Genomic DNA, 26,818 nt, shown 5'->3' with positions numbered 1-26,818 from the left:
ATTATAGAATAACATTTACTTGCAAAAGGCAATTAAACCTTTGTGACAATTGTAATTTTACCATACACCTTGTTGTGTTGTACAAATATTCTAATAAGGATAATACTATTTCTTCTTCCAATTTTTTCCCTTAATAATTTGACTTGTACCCATTTTAGTTGTCTGATTCAGTTAACTGAAGTTATTTGATTTGACCAATGGATAATAAATAGGACAGGTAAAATGAGACAGATGGAGCAATTATTAAATGTCTCGTGCTCATGAATTGAGTATCTCACCTTTAATTAAAAAAAGTAAACTAGTTAATTATTATGCAAATGAGATTACAATTAACGTGGAGGATGTGCAATTTAGCCTTTATAGGTTTCATGAATTCTAAATTTAAGGTTATGTTATTACAATTATGAAAATTCACAATTTAGTTGCCAATTTTTTTTTTTTAGTACTATTGACTCTGTTACAATATATAGTGTCCCGCTGGGTTCAATCCAGATGGAAGTAGTACAGAATGGTTGCTTGATGAACATTTGGGGTTCAATATGATATTTCGATGAACATCTGTGGTTCAATAGGATATTTCAAAAACTTCACGGGGCTAAATTGCATTTTCCCTTTATTCTTCCCCAAGCAAGCAAATTCAAGCTTTAAGTCATCATTCCGGATTTTGCCCCTAGGGCTCGTTTTTCACTTCTTCCATCAAACTTTAGCTAGTTTCGATCCTCATTCTCTCAACAGTTGAAGTCGAAGCAATTGTAAGAATGGACGCGACTTTGCTCAACGGATTAGACTCGCCTCACTCGATGGGGACCACCATTATCGGCGTCACCTACAATGGTGGTGTCGTCCTCGGTGCCGATTCTCGTACCAGCACAGGTACTCTTCGCTTATGAATCTTAATTAACTTGTAAGATTTTGCATGTGAATCCACTATAATTTTTAATTTTAATTTATACTTTATGCGAATTGAAATTGAATACAGGAATGTATGTGGCGAATAGGGCATCAGATAAGATCACTAAGCTCACCGACAATGTCTACGTTTGTCGCTCGGGTTCGGTAGGATCATTGTTTGTTCCCTTCTATCTTCTTTGATTTGCTGGCAGAGAACCTATCTAAACCTATAATTTATGCGTTAATGTGCTATGTGCAAGTTATACCATCATAAGGCACGAATTTTAGGGTAGGAAAATTTTCTTTTAGCTATTGAGGTTGATGTTTCGCTAACAATTGTGTGGAAATTTACTAACAAAGCTATTTTACTGTAAGTGAGGTAGTGGAATGGTAATGCATGATGAAGCACATATTATGATCATAAGAACAATGGTTTATCACTAAATGATTTATGAGGGAGTGACTAGATATCAACCAAAAAAAGTTACTCCCTAATAGAAGAGCATTCTAACCTTTATATGGCTTCTTCTGACCATAAATACAAGTCATTCTGTTGTGTAACTTGTCTCAAAAGAAAATGGTGAGAGTAGGAAGAATAAGTACCCAAAATGATGGAATATATGATTTTTTTTTTCAGCTGAATTCAGTGGTTGACATTCTCCTTGTCACACTTCTGTCATAATTCACACCAAAAATGTTATATCCACTTTAAGGCTTGATTCTCAAAATTGGTGGAATATATTCTTCCATATGTGATTCTGGAGGCCAACCTGGAAAGTTCAACTGAAAAGAAAATCAAGAGTTCAAAAAAAAAAAAAAAACCAAAAGATAGGGAAAGCTTTTGGTTGAAGAAAGAAATCATGTTCCTGTTCAAGGCTATTGTTGATAAATATAATAATGAGAAGTAGAAATCTTTACTATTGTTGATATTCTGACTAATTGGGTTTTAATCTTTTTTGCTTTGATAGAAGTCGAGTCTGAGTTATTGTATATAATTTTTTACAGGCCGCAGATTCGCAAATTGTTTCAGACTATGTTCGTTACTTTCTCCACCAACACACGTAAGTTGGTTTTACTTGTATCGTGCAATCTCTCTGAGTCCTAATTCTAATGCTATAGAATGATTGTTTAGCTGCCAATTATGTGAAAATTTTCATTTGGCTTAGAAATTTACTTTGGGCCTCCATAGTGGATTTTACTGTTTATGGTGCATTCTAATTTTCCTATTATTGAAGTGGGCTTAGGACAATATACTATATTGTATCTTCAAATTTAAATTTAATAGTTTGAGCTTTTCTAATGATCCAGGATACAACTTGGGCAGCCTGCAACTGTCAAGGTTGCTGCAAACCTTGTCAGATTATTAGCCTACAATAACAAGGTCTGGACTGTCAAACATATGCTTGTGCAACAATCTTAGTCCTATATATATTCTGTTGTGTTTGTGTTCCTTCTACTTATGAATTTTTTTTTTTTTTAATGTCAACTATTTAGAATATGCTACAAACTGGTCTTATTGTTGGTGGGTGGGACAAACATGAAGGTGGCAAAATATATGGGGTACCCCTTGGAGGCACAATATTGGAGCAGCCTTTTGCAATTGGAGGTTTGTTTTCCATCTGATAGTACATTGTGTTGCTCTGTGCTCCAAAGCTTTCTTATTGTGATAGTAATTGCCAATTGGCTAAGAAAATATTTTATGTTGCATTTGAATCACACAGGATCTGGTTCTTCCTATTTGTATGGCTTCTTTGATCAAGCATGGAAGGAAGGAATGACCCGTGAAGAGGCTGAGGTTTGTACTTGCTAGTTGCTATCAATATGATACTAATCTTTAAGGCATGGTTATTCTCTAAGTCTCTAACCATGCTATCTCATCAAATTAGGCATTTTTTTCCCATTCATCTCTCTGATATCAAAGTTTCCTTGTAAGAAGTTAGATACATATGGTTTATGATAGTTTTCTTTTACTAATTCTGAACTGGGAATTACTGTAGTTTTAGTTTGGCTTTAAATAGTAGTCCATAGTTCCTTGGGTCAAGCTGAGCATGAACTTTTTTATGATTGCAATTTTAACTCCCATGGCAAATTGGCAAGCGCACCAAAGATATCAGGATATGATGATACAAATTACCTAGTAATTTGGAGCTTCAAATAGGAACTCTGTATATAGATAGGTTTTAGTTAAGTACTTCAATTCACTAAAACTCCAAATTATGGGAAAACACATGGAATAAATCTGTATAACTGTATTTTCTTCTTTTCAATAGATGTGGAGCCCCTGTGTTTTGAAAATTTACAAAGTGTGAGGAAAGAACTTTTTGTGGGCATAGTTTAGCTTGTTGATGCACCAATTGTTTTGTATGTGTGTGAAGAACTTTGTTTTCTTTATTCTACAGAAATTGGTGGTCAAGGCTGTGTCTCTTGCCATTGCTCGGGATGGTGCTAGTGGTGGAGTTGTTCGGACTGTAACTGTGAGTTCTTTCATTATTAGTGTGGTTTATAATGTGTTGTGTACTGGACATATTGTTTGTGTCAGGCATATCTGAACATGGAGCTTTTATATATATATATATATATATAAATATTTTTCTGAATTGCCCTCTCCCAATATTTTACATTGGATTTCCAGGACAATTGCCAATTGGTTAAAGTCTGAATTACTGGGACTACTAATTAGATGCCCATAAAACTTGACCAAAATAGACACAAGTGAAAGACCACAAGCATTTTAATACTTAGTCTGTGGACTTTTGAGGCCAGTACCCCCCTTCTGTTTGCTATGAGAAAAACATAGATTCCTGGAGTTGCAATATATTTACTTAATCTATGGTACCTTCACCTTTTATGTTTGGGTGATTGTGAGTATTGACCCTGCTGTGATATTCTTTGGTGAATTTAGAAAAATTTATATGGATCAATTTTAGTTCCTTCAACTATACCTTTTGCAATTACTCATTTTGGAAAATGGCAAGGTACCTGGTTTTTGTTTTCCGCCCCAGCTCTTTCCTGTTCTGTAACACCCCAAATAAGGCGAGCAAGTAATGGTTTATGAGATTGATAATGATCAGCAAGTTATTTTTGCAATTACTCTGTAAAAAATGGGTTTTTATCTCTCTTTAATTTGTTGCTTCCAAACTATAGTTTTGTTATTTCCTGCAGATAAACTCAGAAGGCGTTGAAAGGAAATTCTATCCTGGTGACACACTTCCTCTATGGCATGAAGAGATGGAGGCACATAATTCTCTCCTTGATATTTTGCCTTCAGCCAGCCCTGAGCCGATGGTTAGTTGAACCAGGGCAGGGCATCTCTCGCTAAGGCGCTAAGGCACACAGGACGCCTTCCTCACTCTATGTTGCGTAGCCTTGCCGCCCTTAACTTTATTTCCTTTTGGGATCAATACCTGTCCAAACTGATATTTGTATTCATGTTTCCTACTTCAAAACAACCAGTTTCTGAATGTAACTCTACTCACTTTGTGGATTTTATAAGTTGAGTTTGAACATTTGATTAAATGGGTACTATTTAGTTCCGGTATTTTGTTTGCCTACAATTTTAATTGCAATTTGTAATTTGATGGATGAATGCAGTTAGATGCCGAACAATAATAATGATATCAACAAATTTTTTGGATTATTATGATTTGATTTAGTATGATTATGCTTACATTCTAGATATCAGCAAATTATAACAAGGATCCTGACCTGTTCAACATTTACCAACATTTGTATTATTAAATTTAAAAATTCAAAACTTTAAATTAAATGTTCACATTAATTAAAATAGATCGGAATTTAAAATTTTATAAAATAAAATAAAATTAAGAGAGAGAGAGAAAGGAGTAGAAAAAGGAAATTATATTGATTTCCCTCCACTGAGCCTCCGTTCGAAATTCAAAATATGTACAGTAGACTAGCGATCCCCGTCAACACCACAGTGACTCCCCACCCCGCTTTCCCCTTCTTCTCTCTTTAAATTCTGTGTATATCTGTTTTCTGTATCTGAATTGAATTGAATTGTAAGCAATGTGATTAGAAAGGCCGTAATGATTGATGATTAATCAGATATATTGTAGGCTTTTTCGCATTCGAATTCTGTCGTAATTCTCCACCCGACCAATGGTCGCCCCCAGCTGAGCATTTGGTATGTGTTTTTCTAGCATCAGACCAACGCGGCAACTATTCCGATCTCGCCTGAGCGATTACGGCGCTGTTTTCGACGATGGGTTGTTTCTTTGGTTGTTTCCGGTTTGGCCGCGACGGTTCTGCTCCTCCCTCTGATCATGCTTCTCGCTCTACCTTCGGTTCCAAATCTCTGACCCCTACCGCTCCCGTACGTTTTTTTGGGTCCAATTTTGTGAAGTATTTTCTTCAGAAATTGCAATGAATGGTTTTGTTTACAATTTGAACATTGAAACCGTTTTTTATTTACTTAATTGCGGAATTTGGAAAATCAACTATCTGTTCTGTTAATTTGTCTGAACTTCTTCATCACTGTGTTGTTCTGTTGAACGATCAGGAACCTGTTGCCTCAAGGAATCGGAGTCCTCTTTCTTCATTATTTGTTTCTGAAGGTAACTCTTTCTTTTTAAACCCTTTTTATGTCAACTTTAGTGATAATTTTAGATACGATTTCATATGTTTATTAACTACTCCGTAGTTGTTGAAGTTGACTCAGTGTGCTAAATCTGATCATTTTTGCAATTCAAAAATACACAAATTTAGAAAATGATGAAGAGAAAAGTAATTTGCAATCCAAGGAAGTTGAGAAGCAGGGCTGTGGAACTCCAGAGCTCGAGTTTGATGTAAAAGAGCTCAAGGATCAGGTGCATATTGAATCTGGAGCTGTTGCCTTATTATCATCTCAAAGTTTTCACTTGTACTAGTAAATCATGAAAACAGCTATTTTCAATAATGCTTGAACATTTCAAATATTCCTTGATGTTTAGGAGATGGAGATTATGGAACTTGTACTATTTTTTTGTGCCTTAATTTTCTAATTACGTGTAACAATGTTGTTCTACAGGCCAAGTTCCTTAAAGCTTGTGGAACCATACCTGAGACCCCAATTGAAATTCGGAAACTCTCTGAGAAATGCAAGGACTTATCAACTCACAATGGTGAAGTGGATCCTCTGAAATTCCATTCGTGGCTCCTCAACTCTTCCATTGAGAAGCAAAATCTGGTTTCACAGCCTGATCAGTCTCCCAAACCTACAAAAGATTGCGAGGATTGGGTAAAAGAATCAGATTCTCCTGTCCATACACCTAGCAGGTAGCATTCTTAACAGCCTAGTAAATGCCTTTCCTAGCTCTAAAGGAATCAGTGTTTTGTAATATTACTGAATGTCAGAATGACCTTATATTTTGTTCATCATGAATCCTTGTTTCAGCCTTCAAGTGTGTCATTTTTTTTTGAATGCCCTCACTTGACTACATGAGCATTTCATGTCTAGAATTTAACAGATGATCTTGGGATTTAATTTTAGTTCCTGTTCTCTAAGAAGGCATGGCAGATACCAATCCATGTTCTTCCTATGTTTCTATCACAGTTTGACACTTTCTCTGATGTGTGTTATTTGTTTCACTGCAGCTGCATGACTTTTGAAGAGAAGAGTAATAGTCCTACTGTCACATCAGCTTCACCAACAACAGTGCCTCCTAGCACTACATGTAGGCAAAGATCTGTTCGTTTTGACTGTAAGACAGATATGTACTCAACCTTGTCAAAAAGTTCTTTTGAAGTTGATAGTCCAAACTCAAAGGCATCTCCCTATCCTACTCCCCTAAAACTAACTGATGAGATGCAAACACCTGGAACGGTTTTTCCAACACATGTAGACAATTTGGCAAATGGAAGATTTCCTCGCATCAGGTCTCAGTATGTGTATTCCATTTTAAACCCCATAGAGAGTGCTTCTCAGTTGAAGGAAGTGATAAATGAAGATTCAGAATCCAGTCAAGTTTCTAATTCCAAATTATTGTTCAGTGACATGGGAGAATCTGTTGAACCATCCAGTGAAGCAAACGCTACCTCAGAAATTGGACTCAGAGAAACCTCAACTGAGAACAATTTGAATGTTGAAGCAAGTTTATCTTCTTGGCTTAAACCATCACTCAGACAAAGTAGTACCCAGCCTTTTGGTAGAAGTATTCATCACGGCAAAACACTGGGAGATAGGCCTATCCTTGGAATGGTTGCTGCTCACTGGAATGAAAACGAAACATCTCATGTCTCGCCTAAATGGTGGGATGGAAATGGAATCCCAAATTCAACTCACAAGTACAAAGAGGTATAGTCTTGTGTTATTGTTTGCCGCCTTCTTTTTCCCCGAGCTGGAACCCAGTAATGAGAAACTGATCTTGAAACTTTTACTAGGACCAAAAAGTAAGCTGGCATGCAACACCATTTGAGGAGAGATTGGAGAAGGCATTGTCTGAAGAATCACTTGTCTCACAAAGGTGTGTCATGCTACTCACTCTATTTCTTAACGTTTAATGCAAAACACAAGCAATCTCTTTTAAAAGCTTCCAAGAATGCCATACTACAAAGCTATTAATTTTTGTTATTATGTCTGATAATTGCAGGAAAAGGATGAGTGGTTCACCAATCAGCTTCAACGAAACTGAGGAATCAGATACAGCTCTATCTCAGCTGCATAATGGCAATCAATCTCATCATTCATAGTTTTAAATTTGCTTATTTGTAGCATCATCCCTCCCTGCATTTCAAGTCTGATTTTGTAATTGATGTAAACATGATGTTGGGGAAGTCATTTTTTCTGGTCTTGCATTAATGCCATCAGTCAGGAGCTCTCTGGTATATCTTGGCATTGTGATTTTTGTGGGAAACTTTCAGAAAAGTGAAGCTGAAGTTGGATTGCTATTGTTTGCTTTAGTTTGTTGTAAGGATTTGCAGATTAAATTTACAATATAAATTGATAAAAAATTAAATCTATTCCATATTATATTCATAAAATTTTGCATCTCATTTTAGTTTATAGGCTCATTATTAAATATAGTAATCACAGGGTAAAATTATTAATATCAATTAGGAGTACGGTTTATTATAGATGGTTAACTTGCACACTATTGAATAGTGGTTATGAATTTTTTTCATCATTCTTAAAAAAAAACACAATATATGATTTTTAGTGTACATTTTTAAATAATGACTGTGAATTTTTTTTATCACTAAAATTTAAAAAATTCAATTTATATTGTTCATAAGCTATTACACAAGAATTGAATTTATTCAGGTTATTTCGGCAAAACAAAAAAGAAGAAGTAATTATCACTATTAAGACTGCATTTGCTGCTGTATTAAACAGCAACCTTTTTTTTTTTTTTTTAAATCTTCAAAAAAAAAAAAAAAACAACAGAAACGACCTCGTTTTATTGCAAACCCTAAAACTCTGTGTATAAAATTAGGGTGTCGAAGGATTTTGTTTGTTGACGAGGGCGAAGCGGTTGGAGCTCATAGCAAAGCCGGAATGGTGGCGGAGGGAGAAGAGTGGCGAGATGGAAGCGGCGGATGAAGAAGGAGATGCAGAAATGTGGACAACGAAAACACTGATTAATCATCCCTGTATGAATAATGATGGGATTAGTTTTCAATCTGAATATCATATGCAACCTCCTTCGTTCGCTGCTCCCTCGCCGCCTCCCTCTCCACCGCCGGAAATTATAGAAGAATATATCAAATTGCCCCCTCTCTCTCTCTCTCTCTCTCTCTATATATATATATATATATATATATATATCTCTATCTCTCTTTCTCTCTCTCTCTCTCTTTTTGCTTTGCTATTGGGAGCTTCAGCAGCTTCGCCTTCGGGACCTGATGATGATTCTCATATCTGAAGGTTCAACTACTCCAAATCATTTCTGATTCTTCTTTATATGATGTTTCATTGCAATTTTTAATTTTCTTACGATACAGTTGTGGCAGTGAGGAAGTCTAATCTATGATTGCATCGGTGTTAAAAAGTTTGAACAAACATTGCATTTTCATTTACCCTAGAAATTCTCCAATTTGTTCTTGAAGAAATGAAAATCTAGGCAAAGAAACTAGGGAACAGGTAATCGAAAATGGGAGTAGAATTGAAATAATCAAAAGTTCATCTATCGTGAACTCGAACATTCAATCTCCTGAGCCAGATCGAGTGAACAATCATGTGAAACAGATCAAATCTCTTGGGAGGTCCGTTGATCACGAAGTGCCTCTGCACCTGTTTAACTCTCCTGTGCATCCTCAGATACTGTCTCTGAGAAATCCCCATCAGAATCGTCTTCAAGTTCTCAATATCTTTAACCTCCACCGTCACCGAGAACGCTTTCCAGTTCAGAACATCGCTGAAAGGGGGCACGTACCCGTCCGAAATCAACACCGGAACGCATTCCGCATAGATCGCCTCCACGATTCTCGGGCTGGCCACTTCGTACCCGCTCGGACATAAACAGTACCGGCTATTTTTCAGCATCGACTCGTAGGAAGGGCCGCCGCCGGGGAGCTTTTCGTACACTAGGATGTCTTCGTCTTTGCCTTTCCAACGGTCTAGGAGAAGGTGCCTAATGTGTCCGTGTAGACCTCCGGCGAAGAAGGCCAGGATGGAGCGCCTGGAGGGGGAGGGCCCGCCGAGGAGTCCGAAGATCTCGCCGGTCTTGAGGTTGATTTCCGGTAACGAGACGTCTTTCCGGGGATTAAAGCCTTCGGAGGTATTTGCGTTGCATAATACTCTGATTGAGTTGTTGAACAGATTCGGAACGTACGTTGTTGAATACGGCCCCTGCAAACATAATTTGTTCTTGTGATTCTAGCCCGTAAAAGATCACAATTAAACCAGTCTGTTTACACATAGTTGATCGGTTCAAATCAATCAAAAAAATGTTCGATTAGGTTGTAAAACTCGAGAGACTAAAAGTGATAAAAATGTGAACTACCCAGTCATGGCAAGAGAGCATGAAGTGATCGAGGCCGAGGCTTCGATTCCAGAAGGGATGTGCGGAAGAAATAACGTTGATATAGTCGGCGATGGTCCGGCCGATGGGGTGCATGTCATGGGCGCCAGGGACGTAAAGATACCGAACCATTACCACCACACTGAACGGCAGGAAATACACCAACGCCTCGTCTGGATCTTTAGTTCTGAACAAGTTTCCCTTTTCCATTTGGTGAATGAACCTGCCTTCTGTAGAGTATATGCTCCTGCAGGGTCCATTGTGAAAGATTGGAGGCTCCCCTTCTGAGTATACATATATCTTGAACTCCTTTTCCATCTCCAAGTAACTCCTTCAACAATATTTACCATACAATTAATTGTCAGTTTAGACTTTTAGTTGAGACGAAATATGTGTTTCAGTTTGGTATTTTTTACCTGTGGAAGGCGTTGGCATTGTGATAGATGGGGCCTTGGGGAACGTAATCAGGGTCATGGTGGGTAGATATCATACTGCCATTTCTAGCAGCTTCTCTAATGGCAGACCTGGCTTTAGCCAAAACGGCTTCCACTCTTTCTCTCTTGCTATACCTCTTAACTGCAACTTCACTTGTACTGTTTCTGCCATGCCCTCCTTTACTCTCCAGCTCCTCCTTCCCATTCTTTCCTTCTTCCTCGCCTTCCTATTATTTCACAAATCAACAAGAAAAAAGAAACCATTAATTCTATCTTGAAGAAGGCCCGCAAAAAAAGTAAGGCAATCCTAACTAAGTTGATTAAGTTATTAACTTATAATCACAAAGTTACAATTCCAACTAAGTTGATTAAGTTGTTGACTTATAATCACAAAGTTACAAGTTTGATTTTCAAGTGGAGCAGCCTATTGGCTTTTGTAGTTTGAGCCTCAATTATATGTAACTTCTAGACTAGTTTATCTACTTGTGATCCTTTGCCGGCTAGAGAGTAACAAGGCGGTTTCTATCCTAAAGAAGGAAAAAAAATTGAGCAACTCCAAGTCTCCAACCAAGTTGACATGTTGACTCAGTAATCACAAAGTTACAAGTTTGATTCCCAATAAAGAAATAGCCTATTAGCCTTTGTGCTTTGACGCGGGTAAAACGAAAATTACTTTTGGTAGTCACTGTGAGTTTTTCTAAGAAGCAAATGAAAAGGTGGATGGGCTTACTGCAGGAGAAGGTTGAAGCAGATTCTGGTGATTGAAGGAGCCATTTTGATGCACAGAAGAGCTGCTGCGGTTAGAGGGAGGCTGATGAGGTATTTCTTTTACAATATTGAAACGTTCATCGTCCTGCTTAGCATTCAACGCAGCATTGGTGAGGGAAGTAGGACTCAGAATCCCTCTAGTTCTCCACGTGCGGTAGCCCCAAAACAGCGAAAAGGATGAAGAGGCAGTGCCTGATAAGATCACAGCAAAAGGGATGATGAAAAGCAAGAGAACCGAAACCCAAGTAAAATATGGAGGCCGCCATTGAAGAGCCTTTCTTGAAGACCACCACATGTTATTATGATAATGCATGAGCACTGTTCTCTGGAAAAGATGAGCTGAGGGAGAATTTGTAGAGTGTGGGAAGATTCATTGCTTGAGCTCCATCTCAAGTTATTCTTTGCTGATAATCAGTGCTATTCTTGATGGATCACATGCCAAAAGCTCTCTAAAAGACTGGCCATGTATGTATGTACAAGTGTAGAACTAACTCACAAGGACTAGGAACCTAGTTCCTCCTTGGGCTTCCATTCACTTCTATAGCTTTATTATATCACATCTTAAATGTCAAGACTTTCTTGTTCTCTAAACCTAAACTTATTAATGTTCACTCCATATTTCTTCGGGTGACGAGAAAAACTCACAGTACAGTAGTTATTACTCAAGAGTATGCACTAGTAGACCCAACGCCTATTTCTATGTAACAACCTCCGGCAAACACAGTAAACCCCATGGAACAAAAAAAAATTTGTGTGATGAATTTGACTTGACTAAGAGCATCCTTATCAATGGGGTTATTTCACGGTTTTTGAGGGGCTTTTGTAAATGTGATTAGAAAAGAAAAGATGGGAGGTAAGAAAAATTTAAAAAAAAAAAAAACAGAAGGGTCAGGCGCGCCTGACGCGCGGGCGCGTGCACTGGGCGCATGAGTGACAAGCCACGCACGGCGTGCGAGGCTGTCCGTCTTGTATGGGCTCCACTTTTCTGCTATTAACTCTTGTTTTGCAGGAACATCATTTACCTTCTGGCACATTTCTTTTCCCTTGCCATGTTGGCATTAATTTCTAAATATCTGTGCATGAACCACTGCTGTGGATGGCCTAAGTAGGTGTTGATGGACTTGACTAAGAAAGTGTTATTAATAATTGTAACCCTTAATTGCATATGTTAATTAGTCAAAATATTAATTATGTAGTAGCGTAGTTGAAATTAGAAAAGTGAAGAAAAAGATGGGAGTTAAAAGGTGGTCCTGAATATAGGTAATGGAGCAAGGACAGAGGCCATGCTATTGGGTGGTTCTTTATGAATCAAAGAATGGTTCAAAAGGTGCATTTCCATTTGCCTAATTGCATGCCTCCTCGTAGAAGGCTTTGTATAGCCACTCACGAGCCATGTCTGTCCCCTTTGCCCTAAGCATTTCGTTCAACAAGAAAATTGAAGCGCCATTACCAATTCAATTTAATTATTGCCATTCTATTGTTTCTACCTCCAACATACATATATACACTTTGTTTCGTTAAATTGCTAAAATTAATATGTGACGATGATAATTAGTAAATTTAGTTAGCATTCATGTGGCCATGTGGATTGCTCCCTAACTATCAAACAAGGCCATACACTTTATTAATTTCACATATTCATATTTTTTAATGTTTCAAGACAATATTTATTTTGAGATATCGATCATATGCAAAATGGCAAAAAGAGGTGTTTTTTGGCCTGATTCTTTTTCAATTTCAAGAAGATATTGAGTCTTAGTTAGAGTATATCCATCTTTATGATCCATCCAAAAAAATACACACACACAAGGTTTTAAGTCCAACTTTCTGCGTAAACTATCTATAATCAGTTATGTATAATCTAGGTTATTTTATCTCCTTGTGTCCTTTGTCAGTTAAGGTTACAAGGTAATGTTTTATCTAAAGTGCACCTTCAAGTAGTGGCTGCATGCCAGCTTTCACTAAGGATTTAATCTAATTAAATTAAATCTAGAAAACCGATTTCCTCGTTAAATTGATCAAGGTAAAAATATATATACCATAACACCCTAACATTTCTAAGCTAGTTGAATACTTAACCAATTTAATATCAAAATATAATTAAAGGATATTTGAAATGTTTATTACTTCATCTTCAATTCAACTTACATTGATCTCCTCGATTAAGAGAAAGAAAAGATTTTATATGGTAGAAAGGTCTGAACCAAAGTCAAAGACAAGGATCCAGAATTGATCTGAGAAAATCTATGCTTCCAAAGACAATAGTATATTAGAATTTAATTGGTAAATATGAATAATGTAATGATAAAAAAAGAAGGTGGCAGACCACCGTAGTAAGCTGAGTTGAGGACACGACTTCCCGAGAACTCATCTCAGTCTCAGAGCTCCGTCGCCGTCACGCATGCACCAACTACCAATCACTTCCATATATATATGGACAACTTGTACATCTTTTTTTTTTTTTTTTTGTTTTTTTGTTTTAATTTTAACACTAGATTTATCAGTCTATGTCCCCACAACCCTGGCCTAAAAGGGCTGAAGAAAGTAAACCTCGAGTCACCAGTTCTAAATTGGGTGAAGGAGTGCCCGTTAAGTGAGTCGAAATTTGATGACAAATGCTCAACAAATAGCCACACCTTATATCTTCAGTGAAAATTGAATCCACATGTCAATTTGTAGATCCTCCACAGGTCAATTTGTACATCTTATTTTAATTTGTTCATATACACCTAAACCCAACTTATTATATCCAATGGAATATAGTCAATAACAAAGAATTATTTGTCTGTATTTTTCATTAATAATTTGTTACTTTGTTTTTATTTTCATTCATTTTTCATATATATTCCCAGAAGAGTAGGCATCCACATCCGAATAGTTTAAAATAATTGATAAATAGATTGCTAGTAAAACAGTGAAACCATAAACTTAGTCATGAATTTAGTATAGTTCTATTATTTTGCAAAGAGTACGTATTGACACAAAATTCAATTTGCCCCATACTAGTACTTGAAGGCACATCCCGTCCTTTCTTCCCATTTCACATTATTTGGCAACTCAGGGTAGAGGGGGAGAGAACACACCTAGCATATGATTCTAACCATCCAATATATAACGAGGTTCAAATTAACAATCAAATTACACACACAAATGTAATTTAATCATCTAATTTTAAAAATTAAAATTGAGCATTTGTGGTCAATATGAATGAGAAATAAGAGATGAGAGAAATGAAATGGATTTTAAGCTAAATTGGAATTTTTTATTAGACAAAAGAGGGGAAAAAAGATGATATGTCTAGTCAACTTATATGTTTAACTGGTGTATATATGCGCTTCACACATTTACTATGTGCGTTAGAGTGATCGTCATTTGTAAATTAGCAGTGATATAATATAATTACAAACGATTAGATTAATTATATGATACAAATATCATGCCTAAGTGGATGCTAAATGAGATGAAATCGTATGATCGATAGCAATAAACTAAGTTAATCATTTTTTAACTCTCTAGTAAAAGTTCAAGGTACCATATGAACACAGTGACTATTATTTATAAAGAATTGTGTATTTGGACATACAACTGATCCACTAACTATGAATATCTGATTTGAATAATTAGTTATCTATAACTGTCATGTCAAACAAATATTTTATTGTGATCACCTTTTATTCTAATTTGTCCCAAAAAAAAAAAGAAAAAAAAAAGAAGAACATATATAATGTGTTTGAGGTACAAATTATGTTATAGAGTAAGGTCCACCACTTTCATTATATTGTAGACTCTGATATAAATTATGTGCATGTAGTTAACATATTATTGGATAGGAAAGGTTGCCCAAGTCATCCCTTATTGGTGTCTCTCGAAAATGTGTTTCGCAATCGAAACTCCCATGTGATCCTTCGTACAATTAACATATTATATATGTATCTACTGAAGGTACATAATAATTGACCACTAGGAGGTAAATATAAGGTTTTTATAGCTCAGTGACTTAAATCTAAAAGATAAATAGATTGGTCATATAGGAAGTCGAACTTGAAACTTTGAGAGTGTTTTGCAAATGTCTGATAGTTGATATCTGATTAAATTAGCTGATAGTGGATAACTGATTGAGTTAGCTGGTTTGACCAACTAATAGTATTAACTGGTTGTAAAAAAATATTTGGTAAATTAGTTGTTTACTTTTAGTTAATTATATGTAAAATGACATATAAGGGCATAAATATATTGTGGTAATTTATTAACGTTTACATTACATTTACAATTTTTATTTATTTATGTATTTTATTATTATTATTATTATTATGAGTGAAATAAAAAAGAAAATTATTGTTGTTGTTATGGGAAAAAAAAAAAAGAGGCAAGGCAAATGAACAATAACAAGAGAGATATAAATGTTAGGGATGCCAAGAGTAAAACGGTCATTTCATAATTAAGGCTAACCAACAACTTTATTCTTTTTTAGAACAAAAATATTAGATGCACTCCCAACTTTTACTCCCACTTGTGTTCAAATTTGATTGGAGGATGAAACAAAAAGGAATTGATAAACACATGGCCGCCTATTAAATTGATTAATCAAAGCATGCTAACTCATAAAAAATGGGAGTGTGAATTGTGAGCATATGTAGAATTACTCTTTTTAGAACATCATACTCTTTCTTAGGCCGATCAGTTGAAGTTGGCACGAGATTTTAGGACCAAAAACTTAAACATCATTTTTTTGACAGATGGGGGTGTTGGGTTTTGGAGAATTCTTTCTCCTGCAACACCCCCATATTGTCAGGATTTTAAGCTTTTTTTATTGTTTCTTTTCTTCATGTTGTCAGGTGGCATTTGTTGATTGTTTTATTTTTTCTTTTGGCCGTTGCACCATTCTTTTGTTTTTTTGTTTTTTTTTTATTTAAATAAATTTATTTTGTTAATTTTGGCAGTAGAATTATTTTGTTTTTTTTTCTTTTTTTTTTTTTAATTTTTGAAACATTGTTAAATTTTTAACAATTTTATAATTATAAATTCATTTCAATTTTGATATATTGAATTTAAATATAATAAAAATAATAATTGTAATTATAATTTTTATAATGATAATAAATAAAGAAATAATTAAAATATAGTTGAGTAAAATGGTGGGACCACAAAAAACTGATAAAAAACTTAAAACTAATGGGAAGATGAGATTTTGAGATTGAGTGAGATAGTGGATGATGAGGTGGATGTTTGGGCCCACAAAAATCTTGAGAAAAATCGCAAACTATTGAGGAAGGCCTTAGAGCATCCCCAATAGGGGAATTTTGGTGGTTTTGCACATGTGGATGAGAGAGAAATGAGAGAAAGGAGAGAAAGAAGACTTAACGGAAGAACTTGATTTTTGTCTCCAAAGTAGGGCCACCCAAAAATAAAAGAAATTCGCCCTCCTCTACGTGCACGCTAGTTGTGGAGACAGCAACGCCCAATCGAGCGTGTTAACATAACTCTTTCACTTTTTTTTTTCTTAAAAACTCATTTTCTTGTGTTTTTTTTTTCCTCCCTCCTTCTCTCCTATGTGACATCCTAAAATTTGTACAAATATTTATCTATTGAGGATTCTCTTAGTTTTTTATTTTGACTTATTATCCTAATAAGCTAATGTAATAAACCATTTTATCAAACCAGTCAAACTTAGTCAAATCAATCAAAATTGACTTATCAACTATGTTATCAAACAAGACCTTTATGGTTACAAACTAAATATCGGATTAACTTGGTTTGAGATTGTGAGTAACTGTAAATATATAATAGGTTAATTGTAAATATATGTACTCAAAAAAAAATTGTAAATATATAATTTGAATTAAAATCTATAATGCATATGGTAGACTTTGGTATATGATATGATGATTGGTATTTGGGGAGAGTCGGGTCGGCCCAGCCCGCTGAGAGGAATGGGAACAACCTTTGGGCTTTTCTTGTTACGATGAATAAGAAAATATCTCTGAAAAGAAAATGGGAATACTGAAATCGGTTTGTAATTTGGTCACTTGCACCTTATCAATTCCCCCCATCTCTCTTCTCCTCTACCAGAAATGGCAGCTCTCAATGTCTCTCCACTCTTCAAAACCCTAAACCCCCGGATATCTCATTCCCAGAACCTTCCTAAAACCCCAACTTTTCTTCCCCTCTCCTGCCCTCTTCCATCTACTCTCCCGTCTCTCATCCCCTGCGCCCTCACCCTCCAAAGACTTCCTCCGCTGAGAGCCATTGGAGATGGGGAATACTCATCTAGGAGAGGTGGTAATGACGAACGAGAGACTATTATGCTTCCTGGCTGCGACTACAACCACTGGCTCATTGTCATGGAGTTCCCCAAAGACCCTGCCCCTACTAGAGAGCAAATGATTGACACTTATCTAAATACCCTTGCCACTGTTCTTGGCAGGTCAATTTTGATTTCTCTTCATTCTTCATATTTTTGCACTATTATATCTTGCTGGGTCTACTTTTTTAACTGAATTGGCCTTAAGCATTGGAGTGGAATTGAGATATTGGTGTGTTAGTGTGATGGTTGTTTCCTATCTAGGGAGAATTTGATGATGTTTGAAGGCTTAGCATTCTTGTAAAAGATTATGTCTTTATGCAGTTTTTGGTCCAAATAGTGTGCAGCTATAAATAACCAAATCAGAAAGTTATTTATAACAAATTGTCAATGGAGGTAGCTTGTTGCTAATTAACTATTGTTGAGTATTAATGGTTTTCATTTCTATGCTGTAATAAACACTGCAACTGAAACACTTGCACTCCCTCGGGTAAAAAAAAAAAAAAAAAAAAGTAAGAAACTTTTTAAGTTTATTAATTAAAATCAATGGAGTGGATGGTTCTTCAAGGTGGAAAAGATTATGGTCTGTCATGGAGTTGGGCTAGTGAGGTTTGCAATGCTGTTGGTGGGTGGTGAGTCTAGTTTAGCAAATGTGTATATTACTAAAATTGGGTTTTTATCAGATCATATTTCTCCAATTTGAGTAGAATTTTGTGTTTCAGCATGGAAGAAGCAAAGAAGAACATGTATGCTTTTAGTACAACCACTTACACGGGATTCCAATGCACTGTATCTGAAGAAACATCTGAGAAGTTTAAGGGTAAGTGGAAGTTCTGTTGTTTTTCTATTTCTTAAGCTTTTAAAGTTTGATATTCATGTACCCATTTCCTGGATTGTCATATCTATTCCTTTTCTTTGCTTATTTTGTGTAGGATTACCTGGAGTTTTGTGGGTCTTGCCTGATTCTTATATAGATGTCAAGAACAAGGATTATGGAGGTTCGTAAAAAACATTTGATATCCACTCTGGTTGGAATTCAAGAATATTCTGTGTTTGATCATCGAATTAAGTTTTGTTTCAGGGGATAAGTACATCAATGGAGAGATAATTCCTTGCCAGTACCCTACATACCAACCCAAGCAGGCTAACCGCCCAAAAAGCAAGAGTAAAGCATATGTGAGAAGAAGAGATGGTCCTGCTCCTGCTTCTGCTCCTGCTCCTGAAAGGCGGAGACAGGAAGCCACTCCTGAATCTTCCTCCTAGAAGCGTATTGGTATATTCTGATTCTCTTGTATTGCTCAGTAGGACAAACCCATGCTACCTCTCCCCATTCTTGGGGAAAAAGAGCAGAGAGAAAAAACAATGAGTAAAAAAAAAACATTTTTTTTGAGTACTATTGACTCTGTTACAATGCAGTATCTGTTCATAACTACATTCTCAACCTATTGAAGCACAAAGAGTTAATATCGCTTCCACTGAAGCTCGAACCCACCCCCTTCCATATGGGGGTGCAACCGGGTGCCACTAGACCACAAGGTCTTGGCAAAAAAAAAAAAAAAAACATATATCCACATTGTTATGATTGCATTGTGTACACCTTTTACCCACCTAAGCACTAAATGTTCAAAAGTATAAAAGTTTGGCGTCTTTCTTTCAAGCATATATTCTCCCGCGTCTCCCATTTCATTAACCCAAAGCATTCATCCATTTCTCCTCCTCTTTTCTTGCAGGTAGTTACTTCGTATTTGGCTAAGAATCAAGTTGCATTCTTGGAAAATGCCAATGTACCGTCGTGGCTTCAAATTAGGTGTATAGTCTTACAGAGATGCACTGGTGCTGCTTGATTAGAATTTTAATGTAATAGTTGAGTGCAAGGCTGTTGTTATCTTTTGTGAACACCAGCTTGCTAATTTCACAGTGAGGTTGGAGAAATCAATGCTGTTGTATGAGTACCTAATGGACAAAGGTGTTCTATGATTAAACAACTTGAACTCATTCCTTGGCAAATTTTGTTTGATTTTAATCCATGCATTTTAACATTTGCAACCTTTTACATATAGTACCACATTTGCCCATCATTCTTTAATATGGTGTATGCAAAAGAATTGTTTTTTTGACTTTCTAGTTATATTAGTGGCTTATTAATGAGGTAAATCAGTCTAAGTTATTTATAACGAACAGATTAGTTCAAACCAAAAAAGTCTGGTCGAGTCAACAACCCGACAAACTTGGTGAGTGATCATCTTTTTAACCTTGTGTCAACTTGCAAGATGAGATTATTTCATTACATGTATCCCACTTAAAATGATAAAATAACTATGCTTTTCACACTTTAATTCCTTTTTTGCCAAAGCCATTAAACTAGTCTTAAAGCAAGTGGGGGGTGTATTGGATCTTTAGAGATTTGTAGACTTTATACTTTCACGTGACATATTGACATTTGACATATAACGAGAAACCTTTTTTCCCTGTTGAAAATATTTCTTCACATTTTTGGAATTCATGCAGAGGGAAACATTTTACTTGAGAAGGACAATGGGTGTCTGGTACCTCCCTAGGCAATATAGAGAGAGATCCTATGATATAACTTGTCATTCACAAAATTTGGCATACCCACCAAACTGTTGGCCATAGTGTGATGGTTGTCTGGTAAATATTCATCTTCCATACAAGTCATGAGCTGCAAAAGTGCAATTCAGAAAGTACACCCACTAACTTCAAGCCTTTGCTAAATTAGCAAAAGTGTTATGACTGTAGTGAGATTAGGTAGTGTTGTATTTTTGTTTAGAGAGTTATTACTTACTCCGTATTACGTTCTTTCGGGATATAATTGATTAATTGTTGTAGTCGGTATGTTTATTGATTATGTTAGAGTTATGATTTATGTTAAAGAAAAATTATATTCCGAGGTAAAAAATTTTTGTAGTCGGTATGTTCCTGCATATTTTTTTCCTCACTATGTAAAATAAAAGTTATAAGATACCATAAGTTAACAACTGATTTGGGTTGCAACGATATTATTCAATAAGGGGAGAAAAAGTCAAGAAAATATCTTAGAATTTTCTTGAACTTATACGACGACGGATACAAGTTCTAAAATATAGAGGCAGTAATGGTGATATAAAACAACTCCATGGGGTTATCCTCTCATAAAGAAGACAACAATTTAAATTTAATATTTAAATAAATTACATATTAAATGTCAAAGACCTTGTGATCTAGTGGCACCCGGTGTCTGATTTACACTCCCACATTGATGATGGGATTGGGTTCAAGCCTCAGTCGAGCCAATTGCTTCCTTTGTTAAAGTGCGCCATTTTAAAATTTTAGGTGAGTGATTGGGTTCAAGACTCAGTCGAGTTAATTGCTTTCCTTGTTAAGGTGCGCCATTTTAAAATTTTAGGTGAGTGATTTGTGTTCTTAATTAAGTTGCGCAATTTTAAAACTTTAGGTGCGTGATTTGCACCTCTATTATCATTCCAAATGGTTGGTCATAAGATCGAACCTCCATTTATCAGCAGGGATTCCCGCGGGTACGGGGTCACGGGACAGAGCCAAGGTATATTCTAATTCTAACCTACTGTTTGGAAAGATTGTTGATTTTACACACTTTACATAAACTTTCTCAAAAACATCATATATTAAAATCTAAACCCATCTCAAAATAATATATCTTCTAAATTATGAATCATAAAAGAGAATATTAATTATTCTCAACAAACTGTCAAATAACCAACCTTCTTTATCAATAAGTAATAAGAATCTCTTCCATACAAGGCATACCCACCAAACTATCGATCATAGTGTGATGTTTGTCTGGTAAATATTCATCTTCCATACAAGTAGTCATGAGCTCCAAAAGTGTAATTGAGAAAGTACACCCACTAACTCCAAGCCTTTGCCAAATTAGCAAAAGTGTTATCACCAGAATTTTAGGTAAGAGAGTTCTAGTGAGATTAGGTAGTGTTTTATTTTTGTTTAGAGTGTTATTAGTTTGTGGTTATTTTGGGATTAATTGTTGTATGTAGTTGTAAATCGATGCAGTTAGTATATACAGATAAAATAGGTTTTGTTTGAGTAACAGAGAGTCAATAGTTGCCTCCACTAAAGCTCAAACACATTCTCTTTCATGTGGAGTGTAAACCGAGTGTCACTAGACTATAAGGTTTTGACTGCTCAATTTCATATTTAGTTTCATATTAAATGGATATATTTTTAACAAAGTGATGGATTCCTATACAACTTGAGTTTCTTTAGGGGTAGATCCAAATAGAACCATTTTTTAAAAAAATTTTGATTTGACTATTAATAAATTAAAAATTCAATTCATTTAATTTTAATTAGGTAATAGTCAAATCAAAATATTGAAGTTATTCCGAAATTTAACCATGTCCTAACTCCTAACCAATGATTTACAGATTTAATCAATTAAAATTTAAATTTATAATTTGAGTACTTTATTTATAAAAACAAAACTCTTATTTAGAACAATAATTTAAAAGAAAGTCCATAGTACCTCTTGCATCGAGTCCACCTCATGCAAAAGTTATCAATGTGAAAATTTTTTATTAATTAGGAGACAACTCTAAATAAATTGGTCGAATTGTTATTTAGTATTCACAATATTTCAAGTTTGATTGTGGTCTAGTGACATCCGGTTGCATCCCACATAGGAGTGAGTGGGTTCGAGTCTCAGTCGAGGTAATATTGACTCTTTGTATTTCATTTGATTGAGAAAGTAATTATGAACAGATACTATATTGTAACAGGGTAAATAGTACTTAAAGAAAAATAAATAAAAATGTTATACACGAGTATACGGAAATGGTAGGGGTAAAACTGAGAACTACGAAAATTACACTTTTCATTGGTTCAATCACACGTATATCTTATCGTGGTTGGTCAGGTGGCGCCGTGGCGGATTAAGAAATGTCTCATCCAAACAACAGAACCAATTATTGATAAATAATTATAAAATTCTATTTTTTAATGTTACAAGAAACTATAGCTGACGACATCTTCAGTTTGGAATTAACTGTAAATGAGGTAATTGTTCTTGAAGAATTAGAAAGTGAAAGCTATTTCCTTTTCTTTTTAGATACATCATGTGTTGTATATTTATTTATTTATTTTTAATACAAAACAAAATAATACTTGTAAGAAAAAATAATAATAATTAAAAAATCGGATTTAATTGTTTCAACAAGATTAATATGGAGTAGTAAGCAACAAACTAATTGCAATACTGACAAGGAAATTGCATATTTTGCAATTCTGAAGTCTATCTGTACATCATCATAATTAACCCAACAATTTAAAAAAATGTTATAACAAAAAATAAAAATAAAAAAGAAGAAGAAGAAGAAGATAAAACTAAATAAAATATAGTCTACCTCGACACTTCATGCAATCATGCCTATGTTATTTCCATGAGAATCATGTAAAGTTGTACTAGATTTTACACAATTTACATATTAAATGTTCATAATTTACCTTTTACAAATTCACAATTTGTGATGACTCTATATTGTATTCGCAAATTTTCAAAATTTAGAAACACAATTTATATTTTAAAAATTCATAATTTTAATACTAAAAATACATAATTTAGGATCAGAGCCCACCTTACAAGGTAGACCGTGGTCCATGGCATAACAACTGCATAGATACATAGTAAAGATATTTAAAGGTAATATAGAAATTTGTGTTGTATCTTTTCTCCCAAAATGTAGGGAAAATAACATACCAAATAAGAGTAATAAATTTATTTTTTTATTGGAATAAATTCTCCATTAATTAAACAATGAAATAAGTTTTTTTTTTTCTCAAAATTGGTAACAAGAATCTCACAGAAAAATATTTCCTTATAAACCAAACAAGTCATAAGTCATGTGTTGAGCTTTATATTAAATTGATTTAAAGGTACAGATAAAATGAACATCAGCTGTCATGTATTACGCTTTATATTGATTTGATCTACAAATCAGATTGAACAAGTTTACTATAAAAATCCTCTTAGGTGAATATTAAGGGTGTGTTTGGTTCGTACATGAAATTGAAATCAAAATAAGAAATTAAATACTTGGTAATGGTAATGAGTGTTGGTAAAAATATTTTGCATGTTTGGTAGTATAGTAAAATTGAAATAATTACGAATATTAATGTTCGGTTATGCATGACCATATAATAAAAATAAATGTTTGAAAAATACAAAAATAAAAAATCAAGGCAATTGATCTTAATATAATGACATCCAAAGCACCAATGTATCTAAAAGTACTCATCCAAACATAAAAATTAGATTACTATTTACTAATAATATCGAATGATACTCATTTTAATTACTGAATGATATTTTTAATTGAAAGGTTAATCAAATTTCATAATTATGTTTTAAAAAGTTGTCAACCAATTCAAATAATGATTTTGATTCTCATTCCTAGTGTGAAAATTCATGAATGGAACCCCACACACCCTAAATTATGTAAGTCGTTGCCAACTACTATGTAGTGTGATTACATCCCGGTTACAATTCCGAATTGGTGGTCATAGGTTAAAACCCCGGAGGTGTGGGTTTACATTCTTTTGGTTGAAAATGTTTGAGAAAATATAGAACAAAATACTACATTGTAAAGAATCACGAGTATTTAAAAAATTATATATGTAAGTTGTCTTTTTCTTTTTATTTATTAGTAGAAGGAAATTCAACATTAATCACATTAAGTCAGTCTTAATTTTCTGGTCTACTATTTATTTATTTTTTTTGAAAACCACTGGTCTACTATTTATAACTTTCTTAGACTTGAGTTAAAGTTACCCAAATTCTTGGGAAGCTTGTTCTTCTACTCCCCAATTAATGATTGAAGCCTAAGCTCACATATGTTTAAAATTTAAATTAAAATGTCTTTTAAGGGAAAATTTGATGGATCACTTGCTTTTGAAACAAATATTGATCAGAATTATAAAACACATTTTTATCATAATTGATATATATAATCTAAATTACGCAAGAGTGCAAGACACGGAATGCGAAGGGAATATACATATATAAAAAACATATAATTATGTATTTGTAAATATTTGTTAAATATGTATAAATATTAACTCTTTAATAGTTTATTTTTTAGAAAATATTTTTTTTTGAATTAGATAAGCAATTCTGAAAACGTTTTAAAACAGTTGATGTAGATTTTTATTTTATTTTAAATGACACATTTTTGAAATGTATAAATGCTCACCCTTAAAGTTTTTGTGCATTACAGTTTAGTATCGTATAGAGTTATAAATTCAAGATAATTTGTAACAGAATAAGACCAACTCAATTAAAAAAAAAATCAAATCGTAACAAGAATCAGTTTATTTTATAAACTCAATAAAAAAAACAAAAAAAGAACAAAAAAAAAAAAAAAACAAACAAACAAGAGAATGACCCATCGTCTAAATTGTTGATATATATGAGCATGAATACCGTGAATTAGAGGCAAGTATGTGAGTAAGTAGTCAATGAATCATCATTATCCCAATCCTATACAAAAGTTCAAGTAGGACTAAGTATTCTACAACCACAATAAATCCCTCCGAATGCTAAAGTTTAAGTAGGATACTAGGATTAAATATTGTACAACTAGTTATTATAACCTCAATTAAGCCAGTTGGATAATTAATTAATTCTTTTTTTTTTTTGAAAACCAGTTAGATAATTAATTTGGTAACTATAAGATTCAAATGTTGACTCATTGTATGAGATGTCTATTGACATTTTCTATTTGAGCCGGTCAATTACGATCTAAGTCGATTCACCTCTTTATGGTCCTTAGTCTACTTGAGTCACAGTGTGAGTTTCACCCATAATATATTTTTGAATAACAACATTTAACTTTCGGTAAGTCAAAATATTGTACAACCTGTATATTTATGCCTTTCATAGCTAAATCATCCGGTGCACAACAACCCCACCCCACCCCACCCCTCTCCTGAATTATAATGTTATTAATTAATTTCTTTAATTACGTGCTCACAATTTTCTTACTGTAAGGTCTTCACCATTACTGCAATTTTCATTGAATTTTGCAGGCATTTATGCCACATGGAAGAGAGAAAGTGAGGTGAGAGAAGGGGAGAGGTCTCCCTGCAAGGTTGGGATTTTATCATAAATGTGGGGTCCACTTTTAACTTTCCCAAATTCCTGTGCAATTTGCGCACCCAGAGGGTGCGTGCAGTGCGCGTAAATGGTAATATTTTTTTTAATTTCTTTTTCAGTTTTTTGTATTTTGTTTTATTTTTTTCTTTTTCTTTTTTTTTCTCTACCTCATTTTCTCTTTCCTAATCACACTTACAAAAACTCATCAAAAACCGCACCAAAATTGCAACTATTGGTGAAGGCCTAATTGCTCTAAATTTTATTGATATTTTATACAGTGTTGATAATATTAGATATATATATAATATTTTCGAATTTAAAATAGTTGTCCTCCCTATAATTATTCATAAATTTTTTACAACAAGGCTTTGAAATGTGGCAAACCCACGTCAGGAGCACATCTTACAGAAGTGCATGACAGTGATTATATTTTCACATCAATCAATATAAAATATTTTTCTTTTAGGCTTAAAGGGGTTATCCAAAATTTCTATTAATTTTTTTTTTTTTTTTTACAATTTCACCTGATTTTACGTAATTAATCTTTAATGAATTATTTAATTAATTTATTAATAGTCAATAAATATAAAACAATCATAACACTTATAACATGTCATATACATCGTTAAATAAAATAATTAATAAAAAAATTATCTAAACAATATTCTCATGTTTAAGCAGTATATTTTTCTCATATGTAACAAATGTATTAAGAGTATATTTAATATATAATTAATAATTTTTTTTTATTTGTTTTTGGATGATGAGGAAAACTCATTGTGCGACAGACTCAATTGGAAAGGTTAATACCTCAATGTTTTTTTTTTGTCAAATTATGAGATGTCATGAGTAGACCCTAACTGTAGGAGACATCTTTAAGTCCATACCATACTCAGACTAATTATCATATTGACCAGTTAAAATTGCTCCATACCCAAAGTCAATGATCGAACTCTTAACCTCTTTTAGTTAAAGATAAATGAGTCCCTTCACTCAACCACGCACCAGGTTTAGTTATACCTTAATGTTTATTAACGAGGTAAACCCACTCCTTAATGTTTAATACTATGGATGCCGTCTGAAAGTAAATAGTGTGAAAGATATTAAAGAAATGAGGATTAAGAAATAATTAATTGTACTAATTATATCCTTAATGAGGTATAGTCCATTTTGGGACCAAAAAGTGCAAGAAGAAAAGGTGGGGCCTAACTTTACCATTTCTTCATGAAATGGACAGGGACCCACTTTACACCTTAATTTTCTCTCTCTATTTTTCTGCACTTTTTATCAGCTTATATTATTATTTTAATTATTATCCAACTCTCAC

At 34.2% G+C, this 26,818-nt stretch overlaps 4 protein-coding genes across 4 annotated transcripts; 3 read left to right on the top strand and 1 right to left on the bottom strand.

The window, feature by feature from the left end:
* Nucleotides 1-645: 645 nt before the first annotated feature.
* Nucleotides 646-4,429, top strand: LOC116031045 (proteasome subunit beta type-6). Its single transcript, XM_031273475.1, has 8 exons — nucleotides 646-873; nucleotides 980-1,056; nucleotides 1,897-1,952; nucleotides 2,200-2,272; nucleotides 2,386-2,497; nucleotides 2,613-2,686; nucleotides 3,291-3,365; nucleotides 4,054-4,429. The coding sequence occupies exons 1-8, from the start codon at nucleotides 759-761 to the stop codon at nucleotides 4,183-4,185; spliced, it is 714 nt and encodes a 237-aa protein (XP_031129335.1). The 5' UTR covers nucleotides 646-758; the 3' UTR covers nucleotides 4,186-4,429.
* Nucleotides 4,430-4,827: 398 nt separating this feature from the next.
* LOC116030437 (protein JASON-like) lies at nucleotides 4,828-7,788 on the top strand. The gene is made up of 7 exons (XM_031272687.1): nucleotides 4,828-5,224; nucleotides 5,411-5,465; nucleotides 5,617-5,717; nucleotides 5,918-6,165; nucleotides 6,484-7,183; nucleotides 7,270-7,352; nucleotides 7,479-7,788. The coding sequence occupies exons 1-7, from the start codon at nucleotides 5,114-5,116 to the stop codon at nucleotides 7,576-7,578; spliced, it is 1,398 nt and encodes a 465-aa protein (XP_031128547.1). The 5' UTR covers nucleotides 4,828-5,113; the 3' UTR covers nucleotides 7,579-7,788.
* Nucleotides 7,789-8,877: 1,089 nt separating this feature from the next.
* LOC116028924 (probable glycosyltransferase At5g03795) lies at nucleotides 8,878-11,378 on the bottom strand. The gene is made up of 4 exons (XM_031270781.1): nucleotides 11,013-11,378; nucleotides 10,265-10,509; nucleotides 9,831-10,179; nucleotides 8,878-9,676 (listed from the first exon to the last, which is right to left on the bottom strand). The coding sequence occupies exons 1-4, from the start codon at nucleotides 11,361-11,363 to the stop codon at nucleotides 9,008-9,010; spliced, it is 1,614 nt and encodes a 537-aa protein (XP_031126641.1). The 5' UTR covers nucleotides 11,364-11,378; the 3' UTR covers nucleotides 8,878-9,007.
* A 5,678-nt stretch (nucleotides 11,379-17,056) lies between these two features.
* On the top strand, nucleotides 17,057-19,399 carry LOC116028657 (DAG protein, chloroplastic-like). The gene is made up of 5 exons (XM_031270434.1): nucleotides 17,057-17,474; nucleotides 18,074-18,171; nucleotides 18,284-18,349; nucleotides 18,433-18,624; nucleotides 19,082-19,399. The coding sequence occupies exons 1-4, from the start codon at nucleotides 17,122-17,124 to the stop codon at nucleotides 18,612-18,614; spliced, it is 699 nt and encodes a 232-aa protein (XP_031126294.1). The 5' UTR covers nucleotides 17,057-17,121; the 3' UTR covers nucleotides 18,615-18,624; nucleotides 19,082-19,399.
* The last annotated feature ends 7,419 nt before the right edge of the window (nucleotides 19,400-26,818 follow it).

Source organism: Ipomoea triloba, chromosome 9 (assembly GCF_003576645.1).
Source record: "Ipomoea triloba cultivar NCNSP0323 chromosome 9, ASM357664v1".
Lineage (NCBI taxonomy): Eukaryota > Viridiplantae > Streptophyta > Magnoliopsida > Solanales > Convolvulaceae > Ipomoea > Ipomoea triloba.
The sequence above is the reverse complement of the archived record's forward strand: the minus strand, read 5'-3'. Positions and strand labels throughout refer to the sequence as shown.

Excerpts from the sequence above, each read along its gene's own strand:
- LOC116031045 (XM_031273475.1), top strand. The coding sequence starts at position 759 with ATGGACGCGACTTTGCTCAACGGATTAGACTCGCCTCACTCGATGGGG. Across the intron at positions 2,498-2,612 it reads GCAGCCTTTTGCAATTGGAG|GATCTGGTTCTTCCTATTTG; the intron begins GTTTGTTTTCCA and ends TGAATCACACAG. Across the intron at positions 3,366-4,053 it reads GAGTTGTTCGGACTGTAACT|ATAAACTCAGAAGGCGTTGA; the intron begins GTGAGTTCTTTC and ends TATTTCCTGCAG.
- LOC116030437 (XM_031272687.1), top strand. The coding sequence starts at position 5,114 with ATGGGTTGTTTCTTTGGTTGTTTCCGGTTTGGCCGCGACGGTTCTGCT. Across the intron at positions 5,718-5,917 it reads TAAAAGAGCTCAAGGATCAG|GCCAAGTTCCTTAAAGCTTG; the intron begins GTGCATATTGAA and ends GTTGTTCTACAG. Across the intron at positions 7,184-7,269 it reads CAACTCACAAGTACAAAGAG|GACCAAAAAGTAAGCTGGCA; the intron begins GTATAGTCTTGT and ends AACTTTTACTAG.
- LOC116028924 (XM_031270781.1), bottom strand. The coding sequence starts at position 11,363 with ATGCATTATCATAATAACATGTGGTGGTCTTCAAGAAAGGCTCTTCAA. Across the intron at positions 10,180-10,264 it reads AATGCCAACGCCTTCCACAG|GAGTTACTTGGAGATGGAAA; the intron begins GTAAAAAATACC and ends ATATTGTTGAAG. Across the intron at positions 9,677-9,830 it reads TGCTCTCTTGCCATGACTGG|GGGCCGTATTCAACAACGTA; the intron begins GTAGTTCACATT and ends TTATGTTTGCAG.
- LOC116028657 (XM_031270434.1), top strand. The coding sequence starts at position 17,122 with ATGGCAGCTCTCAATGTCTCTCCACTCTTCAAAACCCTAAACCCCCGG. Across the intron at positions 18,172-18,283 it reads AACATCTGAGAAGTTTAAGG|GATTACCTGGAGTTTTGTGG; the intron begins GTAAGTGGAAGT and ends TATTTTGTGTAG. Across the intron at positions 18,350-18,432 it reads CAAGAACAAGGATTATGGAG|GGGATAAGTACATCAATGGA; the intron begins GTTCGTAAAAAA and ends GTTTTGTTTCAG.